This window comes from Perissodus microlepis, chromosome 19, assembly GCF_051167445.1.
Source record: "Perissodus microlepis isolate ML-2025 ecotype Zambia chromosome 19, ASM5116744v1, whole genome shotgun sequence".
Classification (NCBI taxonomy): Eukaryota; Metazoa; Chordata; class Actinopteri; order Cichliformes; family Cichlidae; genus Perissodus; species Perissodus microlepis.
In genome coordinates, this window is record NC_140479.1 from 8,583,864 (window position 1) to 8,599,925 (window position 16,062).

At 45.7% G+C, this 16,062-nt stretch overlaps 1 protein-coding gene across 5 annotated transcripts in view; it reads right to left on the reverse strand.

Annotated features, from left to right (window-relative positions):
• Positions 1-16,062, reverse strand: part of arhgef10 (Rho guanine nucleotide exchange factor (GEF) 10) — a 43,754-nt gene that overhangs the window by 9,580 nt on the left and 18,112 nt on the right. For 4 of the 5 annotated variants that reach the window (XM_084915597.1, XM_084915598.1, XM_084915599.1 and 1 more), the window contains 10 exons: positions 15,735-15,880; positions 15,432-15,616; positions 12,021-12,136; positions 9,022-9,149; positions 7,598-7,698; positions 7,211-7,332; positions 4,887-4,973; positions 3,976-4,202; positions 3,729-3,886; positions 1,114-1,256 (listed from right to left, as the gene is read on the reverse strand). In XM_084915597.1, coding sequence (XP_084771723.1) covers positions 1,114-1,256; positions 3,729-3,886; positions 3,976-4,202; positions 4,887-4,973; positions 7,211-7,332; positions 7,598-7,698; positions 9,022-9,149; positions 12,021-12,136; positions 15,432-15,616; positions 15,735-15,880 — 1,413 coding nt within the window. Of the gene's footprint in view, positions 1-1,113; positions 1,257-3,229; positions 3,294-3,728; positions 3,887-3,975; positions 4,203-4,886; positions 4,974-7,210; positions 7,333-7,597; positions 7,699-9,021; positions 9,150-12,020; positions 12,137-15,431; positions 15,617-15,734; positions 15,881-16,062 lie in introns of all 5 variants that reach the window. The other variant, XM_084915601.1, reaches the window with a different exon arrangement.

Consider the following 16,062-nt stretch of genomic DNA (forward strand, 5'->3'; position numbering starts at 1 on the left):
ATTAAGCACAGTCTACATGACGTAAAGGCCAAGAAGCTTTTTATGAGAATATATTTCACACGTCTCAGCAGGTCAAAGCTGTTGTTGTTTACAGTGCACGTTTCAGGCTGTGTGACTATGAAGTGGAGAAAGCAGCACTCAGCCCACAGAAAGTCTGCCTCACACCGTAGAGGCTGCAGCAGCCCACCCATGCAGAGCTCTGCCTGGTTATGCTTCAGGTGCAAAACCAAGGCTCACTACACGAACAGCACCAGAGAACGATTCGTCCGACACACGAAGGCGTGTTATTATTTGTGCTGTAAATGCTTTCAGTCGCAAACAAATACATTTCATGCACGTCTGCTTCACTCTGGATACTTCTTTCAGTTATTGATCTGAAAAAATCGTTTTAAATATTTGCAGAGTCTTTGTGAACAGAGACCAATAAACTAGAGCCATTCCACCAGCGTGGATTGCATAATCTCACCGTGTGGGCAGGCTCGTATTTGGCTAAGCAGAGTTCATTCAGTGTTTCAGATAAATGTGGAAATGAGGAAACGTGCAAATAGACTTCTGTGTTTTGATTTGATTAATCTTATATTTATCAGATGATTAAAGTTTTGGAAGCTCAGTGCTTCTGCTGCGCCGTCTGACTTTTAGTTACCTCTGTGGACGAACTCTAAGTGTGCAGTGAGGAACAGGGAGCCATGCAGGCAGGTGGGCCGACATAATGAGCTTAATGAGGCTAAACTGATTATGAGTGAGTGCATGTCAGAGGAAAGTTACTATTCCTGGATCCGCAGCAGGCGCTTCCATTCCCTGAATCCGACCGGGACACACACGGAGCACCATTCATATTCCTGGACTCGGGAGGGAAAGTACTGGGAACAGTATTAAACATTTAGACATGATGGTTTTTCTTTCATTACTGGCGGGCAAAGATACTAACTTATTTATTTTCTAGAGACACCGACTCTAAAGAGCGACTCAGATTTCCCACAAACATGACAGAGCGATACGAGGCGGGCTGGGGCAGAGACGCAGACAGGAAGCTTTGTTTCCTCCACACAGAGTCTATCGGCCCGTTTCTGATGGACATGTGTTACTACTGTAAAAGAAGCCTGGGCGACATACCTCTACAGAGTGTGCGTGGGTGCTGATGATGAAGACCTGCCCACCCGACGAGGCCCAGAGGTGCTCCTCCACAGCCAGCATGGCCTTCACAGGGAGCACTCCCAGCTTCAGTAACTTGGGCTTGTCGCTGTTCCACGATCCATCTGTGAGAAGCAGCGCAACAGCTCAGCAGTCAGTTAAACTCACTCCACACGAGCTACGCACAAACGCAGGACGCACACATCCACCAAGGAATATCTAAACATCTGAAGTCGGTTAAACTGCACAACAAGCAAAGTGAAACGACCGACCCGTCTTAAGATTTATTGCAGCTACATTTATTTATTTATCATAGGGACCATAAACCGAGAGCTATTCTTCTTTTAGTGGTCAAGAAGAACATTGCACAGTCCATAAACAATCCCATAATAGTGTGTCTGTCTTCATAAATGTCATCTGTAAAGGTCGTTTGCATCTGTAACTGCTCCTGCCGGTAGAGTGGCCATTGATGGTTTCTCCATCCTTCACTATGAATATAGATGGGCTGCGAGCATTAGTCAGAGCTGCGCCGAGTCCCACACACACCTCCTACACACCCTGTTCTACATGTGCACCTACAGCACCAGCTCTGCTGCAGTCAAACACCCCCCACGGTGGCTTCATAAATCAGCAGCTTGCACTTCTGCAGCGCTTCTGCTTTCATCTAAATTCAAATATTGAACTTGGAAACATGTCGGCGAGTATTTGATGCAAAAGCCTCCGAGTGAACGCGAATGCAGAGAGCCTCCACGAGTCCAGATTCCACATTCCCTCGGCTAATCTAGACCAGGAAGCGACTGAGGTTGCCTCGCCGATATTGTTTGTTTAACAGAAGCACAAAGGCAGCTATTGAAGGGAGAGGGATGGTGTTTCAGAGGCGGTGAGGGTGCCTCAGAAAGACTCAGGAAATAAGGTGATATTCCGCCGAAGGAGCTCGGCGTATGCTACTGTAATAGTCACGCTGTGTAGGTGAGCGTACGAGAGAAAAAAGGCAAAAGAAAAGACAGCAGTGCCAACTTGCAGGCTTATGTAAGTCTTCTCTGCTGCGCGTCTGCCCACAGCTCTTCTTTCTTAAACTGAAGCATTTCCTCATGTTAATGTCAGCTACAACAAAGTGTGCGTGTGAGTGCACGCGAGCAAACGCTGAACGCTCCAGAAGCAAACCCATCGTTTGCCTTCTAACAAATATCACTGTGGACAGGAGAAAGTGGGTGACGGAGGCACACAGAACAGACCCGTCTGATGTGTGACCTTTGCTGAGTCACTGCCTCCTTCCTCCATCTCTCTCGCAGACAAAGTGGCTGTGGCTGGACCAGGCCGACTCCACAGCACAGGAGCTCAGCACTGACAGCTTTAAAGACAAGAACATTTCAACCTGTTTGCTTTTTAAAATCTTTGATTTTTTTAGGTTTATATCAAAGATTATAAACTCATAAGCTCTGTGCTTCTCTGGACGTTTGATTTAAATGCTAATCAGGCACAAGCGCAGTCAGTCACCGTGACAAAGGACTTGAGCAGCATTACAACACGAGTGTGGGGAACAGTTTCCCCACCAATGTATGCAGGGTGAGTCATCGATTTAGCATCGAGCATCATGTTCCTGAGACAGTGACGGAGCTGCTGATGGGTAGAAATCATACATATCAAACTCTGAGGGCCTGGCTTTGCTTCTGGGAATTCATTTTAACACACAGGAGGCGATGAACGCTAACAGGCAGCTACTTGAACTGGAACAGTTAAACCAAAGGTCAGCACCATCATCCTGGTAACTGATGCGAGGACAACGAAGGGAAACGGCTGCGTACGAAAACAAAGTCTAATGAGGAGTCAAAAAAAGAAAATTCCTGAGCAGTTACACACACGCCGAGTGTTTCTTCCAGGGAAACTGCAGCATGGCAGCGGGAGCAGCGAGAATAGCTTTCCTCGTGTTTCCTGTCCTCAGGCTATCATCCATAATCTTTCTATCACTGCTTCTATCTCAGTGCACACAAGCACAAGAAAACAGCAAGAGTTTACTGTCGTTTGGGTCGATGCAGGGCAGCGACTGAGTCACAGAGGTGAATCAAACACGCCTCAGTACAGTGATACCCACACGTACATTTGGCAGCCAAGAAGCAAAGGACTGTTCCTCCCGTTGGGCCTAAATTTGTACTCATCTCCATCTGATGTAAAAGAAACAGAGACAGAATTAGAAAGAAGCTCAGGCTCCCTCTGTTTGCACCGCTATGCAAGCCAAGAAGAGACGGAACAAAAGAGAGAACGTGCAAAGCTGTGGGAAGAGAGCAGCTCGTCAGCGAGGGAAGACGTTAAATAGGTCACTGCTGGAAACAGACTGCTTTCTCCAAGACTACCAAGCAAATGGAAACAGAATCTCAACGTACAGCACAGGAGACCCTGACCTCTGACCTCAAGCCTCACAGTTAACCCGGGATTTCCTCGCCACCGAGTCCCCACGGTGCTGTTATTCAAAACGGAGTCACAAACTGCAGGTCTTGCACAAACGTCACATTCAGCCATTTACAGCTACTTAGAAGTATCAGTGATCAAAGTTTTACACAATTTGAAAAGTCCCGCCCCAGGACAGGTGAAACACACACCTTTTGATCTGGAGTAGATTGCCACGGAGCCGCTGACCAGCCCAGCGTACAGGCACTGCTTCCTGTACACCAGGCTGGTGACAGTGGACTTGTCTGGGGTGAAGAAATGCTGTAGACGCACCTTCTTAGACCGCTGGCTGCTCTTGTACACAATGATGCTAAAAAAGATAACGTTATATGAATAATCATATTCCACGATGCAATTCTGGGACACGTCTTTGTGAGTTCACTCTGTAAGCGTCTGCACCTCCCCTCCTCCATGCCCAGGCAGACGCTGGGGGTATCGCTGGCCTTCGCCGAGGACACCTGGTTATTGTCAGGGACGTTTTCGCCGTTCTCCTCGCGATGCTCAGCTGGGACGTACGCCATGCAGAGAATCCGGGACTCCACGTTGAAACACTCGGTCACCTTAGGGCTGGAGTTCTGCATGGCCACTATGGCAATCTGTCCCATCTGGTTGGTGCAACTCGCAACCTGGACCAAGATAAAGAGACCTTACAGTTTAACAGATGATCTGTTTCATCTTGAACTGTGCAAAGCTATTAGCAGGAACATGATTTGGCCCAGTTCTGGCAGAGCTGCTTACTAAAAATAGTCACCCAGTAGTTCAGCAGAATATACGGCTGAGGACAGTTTGAATGTACTGAGGAAAACATGTTGAAATCTAAAAGTCTTTACTACAGATTATTGTAGTAACAGTTTAAATATTACCTCACCCTGTTTATATATCTGCCAGAGCAAAGGCTGCGTTCGCTGTGATTATCATGGTTAGCAGAGCCATTGTTTGCTTTCGGGAGAAAACTTCAGTACTGACGTCATAACTTTGAAAGCCAGATTGTCTTTCTCAAGAAGACGTTTTAAGACACACACAGCAAAAACCACCATCTGCTGTGCTGACGCATTATAGTGGAAAAAGCTCTGTGCCAGGCCTAAGAGTCAGACTCACAGAGACGAAGTTAAAAACTGTCACCTGCTGGAGATAAGACAACTGGAGGACCATTTGGCAACACAAGCTGAGACACACTTAACGCAACTTTGTGCTGCAGCACTCAAGTTTCAGTTCACGGCTCAGCCTCCATCCACCCTGGCGTGCAGTCGTAGGTTAGGTAAGCTAACTCATGACTTCATTTCTGGATTGTGCATAACAAAGCGTCTCACCCAGACACATCCATGTCCCACCACTGGGGTGTCTGCTGTGCTGTCTGTGTTGATGTGGGGCTCCGGGTTGTGGACAGCACACTCCACCTGCCACAGAACAGGGAAAAAAAAAACAGAGTTTATCTGACACGTTCACAAAGAAATGACTTCACGGTCTCCGCGAGGTCCTCCTGAGAACAAGCGTGAACGTGTTGAAGAGTGAGGACATGTTAAATTCAAAAGTGTGTTTGTCATGAGCTGGCTGTGTAAAAAACACAGCTTTATTAGCTGAATGGAAAATCATACAAAAACACACTGGGACACACCGAGAAACACACAATGCTGACATATACAGGATAACGAGGGAAGCGAGAACATACGGGGAACACAGCTGACACGGATTAGCATGATGCTGCAGGGGAAGCGGAACTAAACACACGGAACATGGAAACACGAGACTTTCACAATAAAACAGGAAACGGTGGAACATGAAGGGGAAACGGAATGAAACACGAGGAGGGAAACAAAACCTCACACCACAGAGACACACACACACACACACACACACACACACACACACACACACACAGACAGAGACACAAACACAGAGACACAAACACAGAGACACACAGAGGCAGAGACACACACAGACACAAACACAGAGACACACAGACAGAGACACACACAGAGACACAAACACAGAGACACACACAGACAAACACAGAGACACAAACACAGAGACACACACAGAGACAGAGACACACACAGACACAAACACAGAGACACACAGAGACACAAACACAGAGACACACAGAGACACAAACACAGAGACACACACAGAGACAGAGACACACACAGACACAAACACAGAGACACAGAGACACAAACACAGAGACACACAGAGACACAAACACAGAGACACACACAGAGACAGAGACACACACAGACACAAACACAGAGACACACAGAGACACACACACAGAGACACACAGAGAGACACACACAGAGACACACAGGGAATCTAATAATCAAGGTGCTAAACAGAACAACGTAGACACTATAGAATGAACTCACGGTTAACAAAGTGAACAACAACATAAAACATGATACAAAATGACATCAACATACGAGAAAACTGGGAACTCAAAAAGCTTCGTATCGTCCTGAGATTTTTCCCACCCTGCTGTGCTCTCTGTGTCAAATCTGCATTTCTTTTCCCAAATTCAGTTGCTTCCTGTTTGTTCGTCTTTTGTCTGCTTTGGCTTTAGTTTGAATCCCTTTCCTTTTTTGTTCTCTCGGTGAGGCTCAGCCGTCCTCCCAGGTGTCTCCGGTCTGCCCTCATCCCTCATCGCTGTGCGTGTCCCTGGATTTTGGATTCCTTGTTTCTGGCCAGCCTTTGTGTTGTGTTTTGTTGAGAGCAGCATTCATTTTCTGTCTCCCGTGTCCAGCATTTGTGTCCAAATCCTGCCTGCCACACGGCCGTACGTGACGGCGTCGCGGTGTGTGAGAGGTGAATTAGACGTCCCAGATTACTGCTTTTTCACACCAAAAATTCATCACAAGTCAAGTGTATTTAAACTTTGCTCTGAGCAGTTGAATTGTAGTAAGAGAAGTTTAAAGAAATCTGATGACGCTGCAGAGGAATTCTTTAAAACAGGAAAACTGTGTTTCAAACTGACGACCACAGCGTTGTTCCACCACAGTGGGAAAAAACCAGTCATGACATCTTTGAGCTAATTTCTCAAGTTGACTCACACAGAGGGATTTATGTGTCTGTTTCCAAACATGAGCAGATAATCATGTATTTACAGTATTATTGATCCAGCTGGTCAATCAATGACAGACAACACCAGGTAAAGTGTTTTAATAATATTAAGAAGGTGAATTCATACTTTGAGTGATTCTTCCACCTTATTGGCTGTTGCATCCAAACTGAGCCCTGACACTGAAGACCAAGTCAGAAGGTATGAACGTTTACAAGCTACAACTTTTTAGCTTCATTTTCTACTCTTGCTGCAATATCACATATTTATAGATAAATGAAAAGATTAACTGCTGTTTTCACACCAGCAGCAAATCAGTGAACACCACAATCACATGCAGTCTGCTATTTTTCACTGAGTGAACGAACACGACCAAAATAAAACGACCTCTAATCCATTCGGTCAGGTGAGATTATTTTAGCCAGCGCTGCAAGAAACACCGTATTACTTCAGTGTGGCCTGTGGTACCTGTGAACTATACCTGCGACGGTTATGTGGCATCATTGTGACACAGCTCGAACCAACTGATCCACTGAGTCGCTGCACAGATGATCGAAGGGGAAAGAAAACAAAGCGCCTCACCTTAAACTCCTGCAGTTTGGACATGACCACGGGCATCTGTCGAAGCAGCAGGGGGTGTTTCTGCTTCTTCATTTGATTTCCATCATCCTCTGCAAAGAACCAGCCCTGCACATTGTCCTCCTCTGACACACACACACACACACACACACACACACACACACACACACGCACACACACAGTTCAATGATGTGAACCACGCAGTGAGCATAAGGAACTGTGACACAGCTTCCTCGCTCTAATATATCTGAGCAACTACTAGGCAGTAATTTATAAAACAGATTTAACATTGCATATCTAATATTTCCGATTAATAAAATGAATGATCATCATGTATAAATGCAGAAAGAATACAGAAAAAAGTAAGAGAGGGCTGCAGGTGTACTGTACCAAGAGCCAGCTTCGCCATCTGCAAGTTGCTGATCCATGACTGTTTGATGGCTGGGCTGAGGGTATTGAACACTGCACTGAAGTAGGTCGGCTTCCCCGTCCTGCAAAGAGAGACGATCAAAACACACATGAATAAAAAATTATTACTCGATTATTTCAATTTTATTTACATAGCGTCAAATCCCAACAGCTGTTGGCTCAGGGCGCTTTATAGGGTGAGTTAAAGACTCTTCAGTAACACAGAGTTTGGCACTGACAAAAAGAACGGAGGCTGAGTCCATCAGAGGGACGGCTCAAGGTTAGAGAGGCGAGGCTGGGCTGGTTCGGACATGTGCAGAGGGAGAAGGGTGGATGTATTTGACAGGGATGATGAAGACGGAGCTGTAGGCAGGAGGAAAAGAGGAAGACCTCAGAGGAGGATGATGAAGGAGGACATGCAGAGGGGTGGTGTGACAGAGGAGGATGGTAGGGCCGGGGTGAGATGGAGGAAGTTGATCCTCTGTGGCGACCCCTAAAGGGAGCAACCGATGAAAAAAGGGAAGATTTTAAAGTGTCGGTCTGCAGACAGAGATAACAAGATAACATCCGATTTGTGCCCAAAAACCTTCAGAGATGTTTTAACGAGATTGTCCTCGATCACGTGCATTTACATTCCTCTAAGCGGCACTTTAATGTGTGAATATTCCTGCAAACAGAGCAGTCGACTGAGCAGAAGCACTGCACTTAAACACCACCTGCATCACAGGAGAAGGCCCGTGTCAGGCTTGAATGACGTCTGCCTGATTACCGAGCGCTGACACGAGGACAGAGCGAGAGGAACGCAGTGGAAATCAATACCAATGATCACTTCTGTAAGGATCTCGTGCGCACATTATATATTTATATATATTCCTGCTGTGTGCGGGTGGAGGGCTCACTGCTGTCAGTGCCTGATGCTGAGACGTGTTTCTGAGAAACGAGGGGAGGGATTAGAGAGCTACAGCTGCCTTTCCAAACATACCCATGGATAATCTCACCGGCTAAATGTAGTCGGGAGAAAGCGAGAGGGTGAGCCAGAAAACAGTTACGCTCACAGGGAATGTGAAAAAGCCAAAACAAGGTGCACCCTTGGGAGGCCACGTGCAGACTAAACGACGGCGTGTAGACGTATGACATGAGCATTTGTATTCAGCAGCAGCTGGGCAGACTGTGACTGCCAGCACTGATGCACATTTCCACTGCTGTGATTCATGCCTCAGATTAGAGCTCGTGCAGAAACCTGTTTATCCAAACAGGCTCGAAATACATCCAGAGATGGGGGGGTAGACGGGGAAAGCAGGGTAAAGGGGGATAAAGGCAAACCTAGGATAAACATGAACTCCTGGGGGGGTGAGGAGGATCGAGACATTGAAGCCTGAAGCTAAAAATGTGAGAAAAGCACAAACTTGTCTTGTTTGCCAGGCAGCTGGAGCTGAATCCTACACCGGTCAGCTGCCCTGATCTCCTCCTCCTTCTTCAGTATCAGCCTCTGGAGTCCTGATACCCAGTCTTGGGCCACGGTGGGATTTACATTCTGCAGAAAAGAATAACGGAGAGAGGAAAAACAGAGAGCAAGAGACAAAGGCAGGGGAATGGAAAAAGATTTAAGAGGGAGAAGGAATGGGAATAACAATGGGCCATGGAGGTAAATGAATCCCCCTCAGAGAATCACATCATCAATAAATCATAACATCATTTATTTAGAGCCATTAGTGCGATTCAAGTTCAAATGAAAGCTATTCCTAAGAGAATCCGCTGCTAATACTGTTATCTGCATTGACTGAAGCCAAAATAGAAAACAGCTGTCACTCTAATGCACTCTAACACAGAGCTATTACTTATGCAACTTTTGACACGTCTACTTTCTAATTCTCGTCGACACGCGCTCGAGGAGACTTCCAGTTTTCGACGCTTGTTGCAGCGGCCAAGTTATTATCATTAGTTTGCTAAATAAAATGCTTTGGATGAATCAACACGTCTACAAATGTTGTCTCTGGCTTAATGTCTCATAAATTATTACAGCGGCACAGATTAGCTTGCATACTAAGCATCCGCACTAAGATTCTACGACAGGAAGTAGCAGGAAAATCAGGAAAACCCTGAAGTGACACAGAGACTTGACACGAGAAGAGTTTTGGTAAACACTTCTAATTAAGACAAGCCTCATCATTTAGAAGTTTGTTTTTAGCAGTGCTCACAAATATCAGACTTTCTCTCCTTTCCCTTTGCATCGGTGTCCAAACCTCCCGTCTCTGACACGCGTCTCTCTGAGAGCTTCTTCATCTGACAGATCTACAAGCACCACACACACACTCCTCGTACCTATGGTACGACAACTTTTCTCCGTGCCCCTGGTACACTGCACAGAAACACCTTGCCACACACACACACACACTAGCCGCTTACCCTAACCATCAAAAGTGAATGCCTAACCCTGACCCTTAGCTTCAACTTAACCATAACCCAAATGTAACCCTGACACTAAAACCACGTTTTGAGTCTCAAAAACGCCTTCAAACTCGTGGGGACGGCATTTTGTCCCCATAAGTACAATAACATTCCAATTTGTGGTCCCCACAAAGATGTCTAAACAAGTACACACACAGAGACACACACAGTCTATACTACATCTGATTGTAATGACTTTTGTTAATAAGGTCGCTGCCGTCAGGTCAAATATTTCTCCATCATCCTCCCAGTATCACACTGACATGTTGCTGATACCTGCTCCTCTGTTACTCCTGTTACCTTACAGGACATCAGTGTCTGCTTGGTCATGACTTCAAGCCACCTTGATGTACGTCCTCCATCATTTTTCATTAGTGTGTTTGACTCTACTGACCTCTGTTTTCTGGAAATAATTAATACTTCTCTTTATACTGGCTCAGTTTCCAGCTATTTTAAACAAGCTATTGTTGAACCAATATTAAAGAAACCAAATTTGGACCCATCAGTTACAGGCCAATATCAAAATGACCGTTGGTGTCAAAGATCTTCGAAGAAACAGTTGCAGAACAACTTAACAACGTTTTGGAGAAGAACAATGTTCTGGACATTTTCCAGTCTGGTTTCTGCACATGACACTCCACTGAAACCGCTTTGCTTAAAGCGTCTCTGATGGCAGCAGAGTCAGGAGAGTACACCGTTCTGGTTCTGCTGGATCTCAGCTCTGCTTTTGATACTGTTGATCACAGCATCCTGATAAATAGGCTGAAGGACTTGTTTGGGATTACTGGTGTTGTTTTAAATGGTTTATGTCGTATCTATCTGAGAGATCTTTTACCGTCTGTATGAATCATGTGCTGTCGGAAACATCAGTTCTGCCCTCTGGGGCACCTCAAGGATCTGTTTTAGGTCCGATTCTCTTTTTGCTGTATATCCTCCCTCGAGGCCAAATTATCAGACGTTACAATAATATTTCTTATCATCTCTATGCTGATGACATTCAGTTATATTGTTCTTTCAAAACTTCTGAGTTGTATAAATTCTCTTGTTTAAATAATTGTCTGTCAGAAATCAAACAATGGTTAAATGACAGTTTCCTCCAGTTAAATGCAGATAAAACAGAAACTTTGATTGTTGCACCTGATCACATGCTCTCAGAAATTAGGCCGCATATTGTCGGTAAATTTTAGGGTTCATTTTAAAATTTTAGTTGTAACTTCTAGAGCTCTGCACGATGAAGCTCCCCAGTATATCTCTGACCTGCTGAAACCTCATGCTTCATCTCGAGCACTCAGGTCGTCAGGTCAAAGGTTACTGGTGGTCCCATGTACTGGGTTTAAAACACGTGGGGATCGAGCATTCAGGCACAAAGGCTGTGGGACTCCCTGCCATTGTCTTGACTCCATTGACTCCTCTAAAAAGCAGCTGCAGATGTTTTTATACAAACAAGCTTTTAATTAATTTTTTCACTGTTTTATATTATTTTATTTGTATTTCTGATTTTATTGTGAAGCACTTTGTGATTTTTATCTGTGAAATGTGCTTTATAAATACATTTTACTTACTTACACACCTGCTTACACCCCACGAGCTACACGGTTTGAACAGTGCAAACCAGGATGCAGGAGACTCCTCATCCTCCTCAGACAAACTGCCCACACAGGCACATTTCACAGCTTCATACAAACACAGAGCAAACTGGTCCTTGTGGACATGTGAGAGGAAGCTTAATGAATATGATTTTAGGACCCTAGGTCCCATTAAAAGAACATTAATGTGTGTCAACTCTCACAACCTTCCAAGACTATTAATAGACAGGAAATCCCAAAAAGCTCCCATGTTTTAGACTCATGTTCAGTTTGATTTTCCCTAAAATGTCAGAACTTTACCTCTGAGACCCAGATTTTTCTCAGACTGACTCTATTTTAGACATAATTAACTGTATCATGCAGCGGAGTACCTGGTAGTTTCCCTTGAGGCTGCCAATCATGGTGGAGATCTGGTTGACCAGGCTGAGATCATGGATTAGGTTCTGCAGGTCTTGGTACAGCTGACCAGGGCCCATGTACAGTTTATCTACACAGAAACACATTTTCAGGCGGTTGATTCACATCAAATCAAATGTAATAAAAGTGTAATAATGGCTCATACAGTAGCAAAAGAGCAGCAGTGACTACAATCCCAAATGAAAGTATTACAAACGGACAGCATGGCTCAGAGGAAGCTGAATGAGCAAAGTCAGGGTGATTAAATAAGCAGTTGAAAATGTTGTCCTCCCACACGGACAGTGACAGCTCTGCAGACGTGGCAGTAATTCTCACCCCTGTGAACCAGCCAGCGTTAGCTTTCAGGGGACACACATCTAATGCTGTTGATGCATGTCAGTGTAAATCATCCTCTCTGTTCCTCCCACCTGTACCTGCTCTATGTGGGCGGAAACAGGTTTCCAGCTTCCTGTCTGCCCCTCGTGGAAGCTAGTAATCCTACGTGATGTTACAGCAACTGTTGCAGTTCTGCATCTATGGAAAAAACACTGCAGCACAGACCGGATTAAAGGTCTGTCAGGGCACCGGCCTCCATCGCTCTCCGTCAGTCAGCTGATCCGGCCATGAAGAACAGCACTTGCAGCAGAGAGCAAGAGGAAAACACTCGCTAAGTCTGCGTGTGAAGGTCTGCAGCGAACAAAGAGTTAAACTGCAACTCTGGGGGATCCAGAATGCCTTCAGCTCTGTTTGCGTCTGTTATTCTTCTCTCCTCTTTCATCCTCTCGTACAATAGTCACAAAGTCTGACTCCGACTGCAGCTCCATGGTAACCCGGCCCGGCTCCCTCACGACTGGGCGTTCGGGGGAAATCTTACCCCTGTTTGTACATGACCAGTTCGTTGGTGGTCTCTGCAAGAGTTACTCTGAAACGTTTCCCTCCGAGTTTGCCTGCATGAGGCTGTTCAAATACAGCCATCTTTACACATGCGTGAGCACTACTGACGGGCCTCCTGTAGACTATATTGGTTTTTCGTTTCACTAATGTTTGCATGACCTCCAATTCAATCGCAGTGATCCCAAAATATATTTAACATGTTGATTTACTTGCAACAATAATGATATCAGATGAGGAATTTGCTCTTGGAGTGTTTCTGGTTTTGGTAGTGTGTGTGCGCGGGTGTCTTTCTGTCTGCAAACACAACAAAAGGTTTGAAGTTTTATCAGAATTTATTCAAAGTAGAAACTGCTTCTTGTTCCAGGCTCGTCTAAGGCAGCTGCACGGCTCATGTGTCTCTTTAAACACTGTGACCAGGAGGCTGCATGCAGGTCGGGACAGGACTAAACCTTCATCATTGAAACATTAACATTTCTACATGATTTAAATGTCTTTGTTTTTATTGTTATTGCTAAGAAGCCCTATAACCTGCATATGACTGGTCACTGTGCTAACTTTCTCCCACCATCAGTACCATTTCTTGCTGTTTATTACGTGTATTTACTGGCAGAAGTAATAAGGCCCAGGCAAGAATACAACCCCATCACAGCAGCGACCATTCCCACAGACTAGACTGGCTTTGTGTAACCCATTTCAAACTGGGTCCAACCTTGTGAATGGCTCTTTGTGAGAGCGCCAACTGCCCAGATTTTTCTAACAAAACCGGCCGAGGAGCATCTTCAGAAGCAGGACAGTCACCCCAGCAATTACACGCTTCCTAAAAACAAACACGATATCTACAAATGACACACCGGCCGTGAGAGCCGCAGGAAAACATAACTCCAAATGACCAGTGTGCACGGTGGTCTAATTGCAGAGCAGCGTAGGGAAGAGATGAACTAAGCAGAGAGACATGAAAACGATGACATCATAGCTGGAGAGTCCCTGCGTTGCCTTCACTGCAGGCTGGTCTGCGAGCAGATTTTTGGCTGCACACACGGGGCTGAGAAAACAATTGTTTCCACTCGTTAAAAGTTCCTGGATGATGCACACATTTGTAGCACACACACAGTCCAGGAGCTTTTAACACACACACACACACACACACACACACACACACACACACACACACACACACACACACACACACACACACACACGCACAAATGAAGTTAATCTGGAAATAAGTGCATCACAGCGAGGAAACTCTGATGTATTAATGTTAAGTAATGTAGATAATCTCAACATTAAGTTCCATTACATCTGATTCTGTTTGCAAGAACAGCCCCATCATCTGTTAACATGCTGGACTCTCCATGGGAGGCAGATGATGTGAAACAGTGGAGCGCTCGCTGAATGCAGCTTACACTCAGGGAAAAAGTAAAAGCACATAAATAGCAGGTAGAGAAAAGAAGAAGGTGTTTAAGTAGCTGGTGGGCAGCAGGTGTGGATCAGAGATCAATGACAGTGTGACCACTGGCAGGAAAAGTCTGACTGTTATATCAAAGTATTTGAGAGAAGCGCAGAGTCAGTGAGCTCCAGAGCGCAGTGTGTAATCAGCGGCAGTAATTACAGCGCTGAAGGAACCAGCCTTTGACCTCTGCTTGAATTCTTCAAACTTTGGACAAATAAGGGAAAATACGTAATCAAAGCATTGCAGCAGACACCCGGCAAATTTAAACACAGATCGAATCCTGAAATAAAAAGTGCAGCGCTGCGACCGCAGAATGCGACGCTGTTTTTAGGCCTGCTGTTTGTCTGGTCTGGGCCTTTTAAAGCGGCCGAGCAGCTGTGTGTGACGGGGAACCTACTGGAAAGACTGAAATCACCCGACCGGCAGCCAGCAAAGCTGAGGACTGCAGAGGGGAAAGAACACACATGTGCTGGCTGGGAAATAAATATTTCCGCTGATGTTTTTAAGAAACGGTGACGGTTTTCAACTCGGTCTAAGGAAGTCGAAGCAGATGCAGTTCCTCATGTCAGAGGACCGACCCTCAACTGCTGATACTGTACAATCCACTAAACTAATGAGTTACTAGATTTCTGCCAAACAGAGACACAAATAAGGTGATGGGCGAGCAGACACACTCAAAATCCCTGACTGTGAAACTGCGTCGTACTTGGTCAAAGGAGCTTGCAAAGAAAAGCGTCTGGACGTCTTTAAGTTACTTGAAGACGTTTCACCTCTCATCCGAGAAGCTTCTTCAGTTCTAAGGTCAAATGGTGGAGAGTCCCAGATTTAAATCTAGTGGGAGTATCCCCCCACAGAGGGACAAAAGGACCCCCTGATTCCCAGTGAATCAGGGGGTCCTTGGATGAGAGGTGAAGCTTCTCGGATGAGAGGTGAAACGTCTTCAAGCAACTTAAAGAAGTCCAGACGCTTTTCTTTGCAAGCTCCTTTGACTACGATGACCTGGATGACTGAGAACCTTCACAGACATATTGCGTCGTACTTGGCTTGGCGCTGATCACCACTTTCTCGCCCGAATGAGGAGGAGGGAAGCGGCCGGTGTCGGCCATGTCTTCGCTGGACCCGAACTCAAGCACCTCCACGAAGCTCAGAGGCACGCTCCACTTCAGAAGGAACTTCTGGTCAAGTGTTACGCTTCCGCTACCACTGCCGCTGCCATCCTGAAATCTGAAAAAGAAACGAGTGATGAAAACGCTTTGATATGAAACCCCCCGATTCTCACACAGGTATGTAACTTTGTGGGAAGTGAAACGTCGCTTCATGTCTGGGTCGTGGTCTCCCTCACCGGATGTTGGGCGTGGCACACATGAGCACATCGTTGAGCAGGAACAGGCGTCGCTCCTTGGTTTTGATGATTTCTCCACGCTCGTTGTAGACCGTTTCCACCATGTCGTCTGAGCGGATCAAGTAGCGGCTGCCGTTACTTAGAAGCTGATGACAGAGATGATACGCTACATTAATGCTCTGTGAAGACGCTAAACAAAAACCCAGCTCGGAGAAGGAATACAGACCAAGCAAAGACTAAGAGTCCTCGTATTTCATTTGGCATTAATGGCTCATTTCACTCTTGCATCCTCTCACTTTGGATAAGAGTAATGCAGCGACTCCGAGAA